Raw genomic sequence first — 10,433 nt, 5'->3', positions numbered from 1 at the left:
TGTTTCTCTGAGCAGGTGACGGTTGCTATATTGTGAAATATCATGTTGAAATCAATCGGCAATCGGCGTAAACAATGCGATTTTTAGAAGTTGTATGACTCTCACGCTGCGAGCACATTCGCATTCTTGCCCGTATCTCGAATTTCCTTTCGACATAGGAAAGCAAAATACGAAAGCTATTCTCCTTTAATTTGCGTCGTTTCTTGCGTTCTGCGTGACGTGAAATGATGTAAATGCAATGCTGACGTAAATACCGTACCGTAAAGAAGGAAAGAAACTTTTAAAGTTTCACCTTTCGACCACACATTGTAACTTACCATGTATTGTGGGCCATCGCAAGTTGTTCAAGACGGATGCTGGGCCTGGCTTTCACTTATCGCTGCGGCAATGGTCCAATTCATTGTCATGGGAATACATAATTCTTTTGGAATTATGAATGTGTTTATCCTAAAAACTCGAAAATGGGATGCAAGCACTTCAGGTATTATATAAGCTCAGCCAATCTACTTACTTCATGCAAGTGCTTTGTAGTATAGGAGATATTGATAACAGATAGCTTTTGATAAGCGGTCAAATCCTTATACCCCGTAAAACTAAGATGACCCATGACTGAAGATTTTACTATATGACTGTAAAAAATTTACTCATTGTTCAGCCATTTGAGAATTTTTGGCGTTTGGTGTTAAGACGCACTCTCAAACAGTCAACAAAATCATGACTTAAATCCAAACAAACCCGTATTCTTAATGGAGTCATGGGTACTTGGGCTGACAAGTTTTTTTTGCCTACTTCAGCCGAAGTTGCACGCGTTCTATTTTAGACAACTTTTTCAGAGAACATCCTTTTTTTGATACACCATGTGTATGTTAATATTCGTTTCATAAATATGTTCTGATTCGCCATATATATAATATTCGTTTCATAAATATACTCTGATTCATTCATTCTTCTATAGCACTCATCGGTTCCTTTGCCCTTGGCTTGAACTTTTTAATAAGTCCTATTGCAACACAACTATGCGAGTCATATAATCCCAAAAAGGTTACAATTCTCGGAGGAGTTTTATCTGTTGTTGGTCTGTTTGGGACATCGATGGTCGACAAACCGATACCCATGTTGCTATGTTACTCGGTTGTTTGGGGAACCGGATCAAGTTTATGTTATGCCTCTAGTTTTGTCGTTGTTGGCAAGCTTTTTCGAACTCATTTGGCCTTTGCCATGGGTTTTGCGACTGCAGGCAGTGGTATCGGTGGTATGGCCATGCCACCTTCTATTCAACACATATTATACAAGCTTGATTGGAAGGCTACCTTTCTAATATTGGCAGTTCTCGCATCCATTCTCATTTTTGCGGCTCTCGCCTACCGAGAACCCATTTTAGGGCCAAACGATTTGTCTTTAAATAGGACATCTTGGCGAAAATTATTTGATTGCTCTCTATGGTGTATTCCAGCCTTCACCATACTGACTATATCCCTGGTCATTTTTAATTTTGGTTACTATGTACCGATAATTCACATGGTAAGTGAATCCACGTCGTACACAGGTCAGCAGTCTGAGCTAATTTAATAGAATATGTCTTGTCAATCGCATGACCTTCAATCAGAGAACAGAAACACTATTTTATCATACATCATTTCAATGGAAAAACAGGTGGGGCTAAGGTGGTTTGTGATCTCCTAATAATAAAAGTGAAGGACTGGGGGCGAGCTTAGCCAAAGTACAAATGTCAAATTTTTTGACTGAGAATGCTACCTCAAACCTAAGGGATCACATTCTATACTTCAATTTAAGCGCGAGTTCCTGTCAAAGGCTAATATATTTTGGTTAATATAAAATGTAGTCACCTCGAAATTCTATTTGTTCTTTAGGCATAATGTTAACAACAAAAAGCACCATGCGCACGAGTTCTGAACATGCGTATTGTTGAATGCTCATTTCTAGGCAAAATACGCGACGGATCATGATATAAGTGAAACAAAGTCGTCATGGCTACTCAGTTTCATGTCGGCGTCTTCCGTTGTAGCGAGACTACTATTTGGCAAGCTAGCAGATCATCCCCGAGTAAACAAATTTGTGATATTTCATTGTTGTCTTTGCGTTATGGGTTTATCAACAACATTGTTTCCGCTGGTCAAATTAAAATACGCAAATTTCGTTATGTACATGGTAATATTTGGTACGTGTGAAGGCTGCATCGTTGGTACAGTTTCCACACTTGTTGCTCATGTAGTGGGAAGGCAAAGAATTTCACCAGCGATTGGTTTGCTGTTCTTCTCAGTTGCTCTTCCACTCACAGCTGGTCCATTAATTGCAGGTTTGCTTTCTGACATGTGTTGTAGCAAAGTATATGTTATCTCAACTCTCAAAGTTTAAATATCATAAAAAATTCCGAAAAAGCATGCTATTTCCACGATTTTTTCTGTAAACAAATTTAAAACACTTGCTCTTAATCTCAAATGTTCCTTTGCATATATACAAACAGTTTGTAATGTTTTAACATCGTTCTTGAGCTATCACGGTTGCTTTAGCTTTCTGCGGCATTTCAAAAAGTGTAAGTGTGAATTTCGTTATATTTTAAGACTTTTTTGTGTAACAAAAAGCAATTTCTTTTTTGTACGAGTCGAATGTTCTCTTTCCATATTTTAGAAAGCACGGTCGGTACATTTTTGCTTTTTGAGAACTCGGTGTAAGCACAGTAAACCCATTGTATTTTACAAATATCTAGTGGATAGTCAACTTTAACTTATTAACATCCCATTTTCCTTCGAAGGTTGGCTTTACTCAAAGACACGTGGTTACGAGAAGGTATTTTACCTATCTGGGAGCACCAGTCTTTTTTCGTTTCTTGTATTTTGCCTTCTTTATTTTCTAACACAAACATCAAACAAGAATTCCGTTCATAATGACGCTGACATTGAATTGGCGAATGTTGAAGATGATGACGCAACAGAAAATATGTTACTTCATCTTCGTGGAGAAAATGGTGATGCTCAACCACATTCCTCGATGACAACATGTAATGGCTTGCCTGTCCGTGAAACAAGATTATGACGTTGTCATTGTTCAGATATTTAATCAAACGCATGTGAGATGGACGAGTTTAATGTATGACATGAATACAAAGGAGATTTCGTCACTACAGTTAGCAATTTTGTTCGAGGATAATGAATCTTCGGAAACTATCGGTTTTCAAACTTGTTGCGTGATTGGCTCATATACAAACAAACTAAAAATCAGCTTCTTTCAAGTATTCTGCCGAACCTTTACAGCTTGCCGTGGATTTGCACTTGACTTATATTAGCTCACGACGCGTCAATGAAATCAATTAGGATTCTAAATAAACATATATACGATAGAGGACCTTCAACAAACATGTATTGGACTCAATAGAGAAGATAAGAACCGTGAATAAATTAGAATTTGTAAATAAAGATACGATAGTGGACCTTAGACAAACATATTTTGGACGGAGTTAGAAAAGATAAGACCCAATCAATAAATCAATTAGGATTCTAAATAAACGTATATACGATAGAGGACCTTCAACAAACATGTATTGGACTCAATAGAGAAAATAAGACCCATCTAATAAGATACGTATAAAAGTACAAACATTTTCGTTGAAGACGATAAAAATTCCTTGTCTTATACGATGAGTAACAATTTTCATGCACTGTCTCAGAAAGTGTACGAACGAGGAATTTGACCTTGACCATGAATCATTGCGCCAAAAGCTTCGGTACTTGAGTACTAGCAAATGTAAAGAGAAAAGACAGTTTATTGACCAAATAGCAGTTAATTAATGAGTCAATTGGCAATTAATTCATGAATCAAAATGGACGAAGGAAAAGTTGTGGGGTCAGAAATAGACATCCCGACTTAACGAGCTCTAAATATTTTACAGTTTTCATTTAAGATTGCAATTGCAATGTGAATACTGACTCGATTTTCAATATCTGCATTGCATTCAAATGTGAAAAGATGTAAATTCCTGTTCGCATATGTATGATCATTTGAGGTACAGGCTATGGCATGCGTGTATTACTATGGATATTGTAGGCGTGAAATTTCTATAAAGAAATTTCTGTACAGAAATTATCAGAAAGTTACATTTCAAGCACAATATTGCCTGAGACAGCATGTGAAAACTCCTTTTTTCTTCACCATTTTCCAGGTTCACAACAGTCATTGCTTTATTTCACTTACCACACAAATTACTAAACAATACAGGCCCGTCGTAAGTGGAGGAATGAAGGAGAACTGGGCACGAAGCAGCCTAACTAATTAACACCCAAACTTGTTGCCCCATTTCAATCCTTTGCAACGTGGTCACACAATTGGCTTTTGCTCATCCAATCTCTTAATTAGCTTTTGACAGCTCAGTCAGCCCTCAAATTGCGATTATATTCTTGAATTATTTATTATTAAATGTCAATAATTAGCCACAATTTTACAAACTATTAGATATATATGCTTTTTTAGCTTTTTTTCCGATGGAAGTCTATGATAAGTTAACTTTAGTGCCCCAAAGGGGGACTAATGTGGCACATGCATTTTTTTACATTGCAACTCTTCAATGCATATAATTCCATGTCTGATCAATAATCACTTCAATTGAACGAAAATTTGTAGCGACGTCAGCAGAGAGGGATTCTATACAATCTTTCATTTTCAATATGTAAAGGCGATTTTAGGTCCCCCCCCCCTATAAAAAAGAACTTACTGACATCGCTGTCCATTTATAAATCAAAATATAAAATATAAGATTTTTTTACACCCTCTGTCATATAAGTCATTATGGAAATATGAGCAGTGGACGAAATTAATCATGTGATATTTGCAAATGACGCAATGTTTGATAGATAAATTGCGAGAATTATCGGCTGCTGAAGGTCAAACAATGCGATTGAGTAAAATATTCTATGTATTACCATCATTGCTATCAGCAATATGTGCGTTGTCGTACTATTCAAATGACGAACGCGTTTATTTAGAAAGTGATCACGATGTTGATCAATGGAAAGCGGCAGGTTGGCAGCAGATGCAGCGCGTTCACTTTCTCGAGCCAATTTTTCTTGCGTTTGCCGTTCGACAACAAAACATTGCTAGACTGGAAGAGATATTTTGGAGTGTCTCTAACCCAAAGTCGAAATCTTATGGGCGGTACTTGAATTTCGAAGCTGTGAACGAGTTGGTTAAACCGTCGAAAGAGTCTTTACGTATTGTGAAAGAGTGGTTGAGTTTTGGTGGTGTTGAAACTCGGAGCTGTAATTGGACCTGGAACTCAGATTATGTCATTTGCAAGGTGACGGCATTCGTTGCTGAAGTTTTGCTAAAGGGAGTAAAGTTTTATCACTTTCATCATGAAAAGGCCAACCTCACTGTTGTTCGTTCCAGTGCACATTACACCGTTCCAAAGGAAATTTCAAAGCACTTGGATTTCATAGGTGGCACATTGCGATTTCCTGCGTTGAATTTCGTGTCAAGCAAAGCCCACAACAGATCTAAGACTTCTAAGTTCGACCTACGTTTCCACATCGGCGTGTATCCTTCGGTGTTGAGAAAAAGATACAATGTATCCGATACAGTTGGCAAACACCACAAGAACAGTCAAGCTGTAGCGCAGTTCTTGGGACAGCACTACAACTCCATTGATCTAGAGGAATTCTTTACCATTTTTGGACGTAGCTTTTATCACCTCTCCAGTGTCACGAAAGTCGTTGGTCCGAATAGCGGAAGGTCTGGACTTGAGGCTAGCCTTGATGTGCAATACATCATGAGTTTGGGCGCGAACATCTCCACTTGGTTTTGGAGCACGGCTGGAAGACATGAAAAACAAGAGCCGTTCCTCAATTGGATCATCGCTGTGGGGAACACGACGGATGTTCCAAATATTTTCAGTGTAAGCTACGGTGACAACGAAGACTCCTTGTCCATCAACTATATGCAACGCATTAATGTTGAATTTATGAAAGCAGGAGCACGTGGAATCACCATGTTGTTTGCAAGTGGAGATAGTGGTGCAGGTTGCCATGAGAAGATGTTTCGTCCCAACTTTCCTTGCTCCAGTCCTTATGTTACAGCGGTCGGTGGGACGGCTTTCAACGATCCTTTTGGGATCGACGGTGAATATGGGTATGATATCAGTGGTGGAGGCTTCAGTAATGTGTTCAAGCAACCCAGTTATCAAACATCAGCGGTAAACACCTACCTGAATAACTCTCCAAAACTACCAATTGAAAGCAGGTATGACCGTACAGGTCGCGCCTACCCTGACATATCAGCCGTGTGCAACCACTTTTGGATCGTGAATAATCTGATTCCAATTCCTGGGATAATGGGCACGTCTGCTTCAACTCCTACCGTCGCTGGAATAATTGCTCTCATAAACGACATTCGTTTGCAGAATGATGAACCACCGATGGGATTTTTGAACCCTTTCCTTTATTCTAATTTGAAATCTTTATACGATCCAACGACGGGATACAATGACGGTTGTGGCGAGCCGGACAGAGGATTTTACGCTTTTGAAGGTTGGGATCCAGTGACCGGCTGCGGTACTCCTAATTATCCTGCGCTTGCTAAGGCTGCCATGGAAGCTGTCAGTGATCACGTGACAGATGCATTGAAAGTTTAGGTGTTCCAAAAGTATATGTCAATTGAATGTGTCGTAATAAGTTTGTGGTAATGAAATAGTTCCATTAGCAGATGTTCATTGTTTAAATATAATCACTATGATGATAAATCTTATGAATTTTTAGCATGCAAAGTGCAGATAATTTAAAAGTACTACAGCTTAACAAAGAATATCCAGATGACTATGTGTGTAAGGGTTTCTTTTAAGACAAACTATGAATGAAAACTGTGTGCATATGGGTACATTTCAAGAGACACCAACAGTGACAACTATATGTGCATATGGGTACATTGTACACAAACAATAAATGCAAACTATGCGATACATTTTAAGACAACCCCTCAATGAAAACTACTGTTTCCTAAAGCTAACTAATCAATAAGAAAATGTTGTATGGATGTATTGATGTAATTGCATGTTGAATAAAGTTAAATTTCTTGGGAAGATATAAACTATTGCAATTGTGCTCGAAAGTCCGATGTTATTTTAAATGGTATCTACACTCTTATTAGAAATTTGTTCAGTAATATTTCGTGATATAAACTCTTTAACACGTGATTCTATTTTTTCCGGTTTTTTTCTCAGAAATTCGTTGATTTTTGGCATCACGCCTGTAATTCATATTTTTCAGTTTTTATTCTGAACACATAAAGAAATCGAGGTTAAATTGACCTCACATGGGCTTTATACATAATTAACGGGGGCTGGTTGCGCGTGGGAAGCCTTGACTTTCTATTTCTGGATAATATAACTTTATAATTATATGGCAAGCGTCACTTCCGTATAAATGACGCGGTTTGATTGGCTCAGAACCATTTTTGCCGGTCCATTATTTTTCCGTAATCGACCACGGTCCAAAACGCGTAATTTTACCAGTAGTGATGGGCGATACCGCTAGTATCGATTCGATACGATAACGATTAATTTTTGTGTTTTTTTTTGTCTTAAATTAAAAACTGTCATAACATTATTAGGAGTAACGATAAATTTTCAGAAGCTGTATAAATTCGAATTGAAAAAATAGGTTACATGCTGTTCTGAAAGATAAATAAATATTTTTGCACTTTGGAACATGTTAACAGTAGCGATGTATTTTTGAAAGTTACATATTCCTGGTTAAAAAAAATCATCATGTCAACGTTCTTTGCCTTTATCCTATTTCTTTTTTGCTTACCAGTTCTCCCGCTTTAGAGAATAGTCTCTCTGATTGAACTGAAGTCGCTGGCGCACAGAGATATTTCCTTGCAATTTTTTCAAGAAGGGGTACTGACAGGCATTTTCTTTCTACCAAATCAATGGATCGCTTTTCCTCGGTATGTTTTTCTGCTCGAAGTATTTTCGGCATTCTATGGTGATTCAGTATTACTAGTTCGGTGATTATGAGCAGCAGTTACCATGTCATCAAATTTCTTCCATAATTCGTAATTGTAGTCGAAACTATTTTCTGGTACGTGTTGAGGCGGTTAAGATTGCGTTGACAGAGCCAAAGGTGACATTTCTGATATCAAACGATTTTGACCTTGGTCACAAGACGCATTTTGGGTAAAAGCTACTTTTTTGAATCTTGGATCCACTAAAGTCACCAAAGAAAAAAGGGGCACAGATTCTATGTTGGAGAATCTTCTGTTAAGCTCATTTTCCATATTGGTTGCCAAGCCATTCGAACAGTTATTTGCATTTTCACTTGCAACAAACTGCAGTGATCTCCCCAACGGAATAATCTACGTGTTGAGCATAAAAAATATTAGTGTCGACATAGTCAAAAAAGCAGACTTACCGGATGAGCTTAATTTTCATTGAGAACCTTTGAAACACCAACATGCTTGTCAGCACACATTTCTTCAGTTGCAACAACAAATGGCTTTAGTACACAAACTGCTTTCTTCATTACCACTAAATCTTCCATGGTCAGGCAAAGGTCATTTCTACCAATGAGACAAAGGACTGTAGTGACAGATTCAAATTGCTCGACGAGTCTTTCGAACATACAATAAGTAGAATTCCAGCGAGTGGCGACATCCTGTATGAGCTTATGAGCTGGTATTGATATTTGCTTCTGAACTTCACAAAGGTGATCAATAGCGTTGGCGCTGTGATTGAAAAAAGATACCCAATTCTTGGCCTTTTGTTGAACTCGGGCAAGGTTATCGTCGGCTTTCATTGCACTTGTTCCAACTAGGTTTAACGTGTGAGCAAAACATGAAAAATGAGTCCACCCAAAAATGCGAGCTGCAGCAATCATATCAGGTGCGTTGTCGGTGCATTCATTTGCAAGCTTGTCTAACTCTGACGCAATATTAGTTCCACTGTGTTGACTGGTGAGCTGCACTTTAGCGAGCACACGCCATTTTAACTCCCAAACAGGTGTTATATAATGTGATGTGAAAGTAATGTAATCTTTGGTTTGCATGGACGTCCATATATCAGTTGTTGTGGCAAGATACTAAACCATGTCAAGGTCAGCACGGACTTTGTCGGAAATTTTTTATATTTTGTGGCAATAAAATGTGAGAAATTGTCTTTCGACTTGGAAGCTTATACTTGGGATCCAGTGACGACATAAACATTAGAAATCCTCTATCTTCTACAATAATGGTGGGCTGCATGTCAAGAGCAATAATTTCGACCAAGACACTGCTTAGTGCTTTGAAACGATTAGAATCAGCTAAAATATATTTAAGAGATTCACGAATTATACAAGCCTTCATGTTATTTCATACTTTTTTGTGAATTAAATCTAAAAAGAAGGCCAAAGACATCACAGGAATAAATCTTCTAAAACTAACTTGCATATGATGTTGAGCGTCGAAACACTCTGTCAATCGTTTCTTGTTTTTTCATAACTGCCGGCTGTTTTTGTTTTTTCAAGCTTTTGCGTCGTGCATCAACTTCGAATACTTTATGCTCATTCGGACGTTTTATTTTTAAATGCTTTAAAGTAAAAAAAAATCCGATTTAATTTTGAACAAAATATAAGTTTCCCTCAATTGTAAGAAATAACAGTGAAAACATTTACCTTTATCATACTTGATGTGTTATTTCAATGTTTTATAATGTCTTTAAACAATTGACATTTTGATTGATTGTCCCTGTGTGTCTTTTCAAAATAATTCTACACAACACTGCGAGAGTGTAACAAGCCTGATTACATTTCCAAATTTTCAGCCATTTTGGAAACAAGTCGATAAACTCAATTAACTCATTTATTAAAAATCAATTTGATGTGTGACAGAAAATATTGTCGATATTGAAAAATATCGAGACTGCAGCACACAGAAACAGCGATAGTATTCAAAACTGTATCCTAATTAATTTCATATTTAATCTCTATAGTTTTTGCAGTGTGTGAACACAAAAGTGGTATTGACATATAGTAAAACATGAATATAAAGACGATGAATAAAAACCAAACAACTGAAATAAACAGGATTTTGATACCATGAAAATTTATGCTCGCGCGTTGTTTTATAAATTTGAATATTTAATCATGTTCTGACATCACCATTCGCTAAGGCACGAAGACGTCGACGTGCGACGTGCTGCTCATTTATTTGAAAGTGGCAAGGAAGAATATGATCGATACGAATACTAATCTTTATACGAATGCTAATTTTTGGTAAGTGTTTAATTATCTCATGAATTAGGCAAAACATCATTGTTTTTACCTATTGTAATAGTCTTTTTAATGAAACTGAACGGTATAAACTCAAATACATCAAAATTATGATGAAAAAAAACACTGTTGCTTCGGTTTTGAAATTTTCGATTCGTTAACCTGCTTTTACTATGTGAA

At 37.2% G+C, this 10,433-nt stretch overlaps 2 protein-coding genes across 3 annotated transcripts; both read left to right on the top strand.

Annotated features, from left to right (window-relative positions):
• On the top strand, nucleotides 1–3,648 carry LOC124446696 (monocarboxylate transporter 10-like). Of its 2 annotated transcripts, XM_046997551.1 has the most exons (5): nucleotides 1–481; nucleotides 956–1,521; nucleotides 1,945–2,317; nucleotides 2,774–2,808; nucleotides 2,893–3,648. In XM_046997551.1, exons 1-5 carry the CDS (start codon nucleotides 319–321, stop codon nucleotides 3,052–3,054), a joined length of 1,299 nt encoding a protein of 432 aa, XP_046853507.1. In that variant the 5' UTR covers nucleotides 1–318; the 3' UTR covers nucleotides 3,055–3,648. The 2 variants fall into 2 exon arrangements, with proteins under 2 accessions (XP_046853507.1, XP_046853506.1); XM_046997550.1 differs by having other exon boundaries at nucleotides 2–481; nucleotides 2,774–3,648.
• Nucleotides 3,649–4,855: 1,207 nt separating this feature from the next.
• LOC124446780 (tripeptidyl-peptidase 1-like) lies at nucleotides 4,856–7,092 on the top strand. Its single transcript, XM_046997657.1, has one exon. It carries the CDS (start codon nucleotides 4,904–4,906, stop codon nucleotides 6,638–6,640), a length of 1,737 nt encoding a protein of 578 aa, XP_046853613.1. The 5' UTR covers nucleotides 4,856–4,903; the 3' UTR covers nucleotides 6,641–7,092.
• The last annotated feature ends 3,341 nt before the right edge of the window (nucleotides 7,093–10,433 follow it).

The sequence above is a fragment of the Xenia sp. Carnegie-2017 genome, unplaced genomic scaffold (assembly GCF_021976095.1).
Source record: "Xenia sp. Carnegie-2017 unplaced genomic scaffold, XeniaSp_v1 HiC_scaffold_22, whole genome shotgun sequence".
Lineage (NCBI taxonomy): Eukaryota > Metazoa > Cnidaria > Anthozoa > Malacalcyonacea > Xeniidae > Xenia > Xenia sp. Carnegie-2017.
The sequence above is the reverse complement of the archived record's forward strand: the minus strand, read 5'-3'. Positions and strand labels throughout refer to the sequence as shown.

Coding starts and splice junctions, on each gene's coding strand:
- LOC124446696 (XM_046997550.1), top strand. CDS start 319: ATGTATTGTGGGCCATCGCAAGTTGTTCAAGACGGATGCTGGGCCTGG. Junction 482..955: donor ATGGGATGCAAGCACTTCAG/GTATTATATAAG, acceptor ATTCTTCTATAG/CACTCATCGGTTCCTTTGCC. Junction 2,318..2,773: donor AGCTGGTCCATTAATTGCAG/GTTTGCTTTCTG, acceptor TTTCCTTCGAAG/GTTGGCTTTACTCAAAGACA.
- LOC124446780 (XM_046997657.1), top strand. CDS start 4,904: ATGCGATTGAGTAAAATATTCTATGTATTACCATCATTGCTATCAGCA.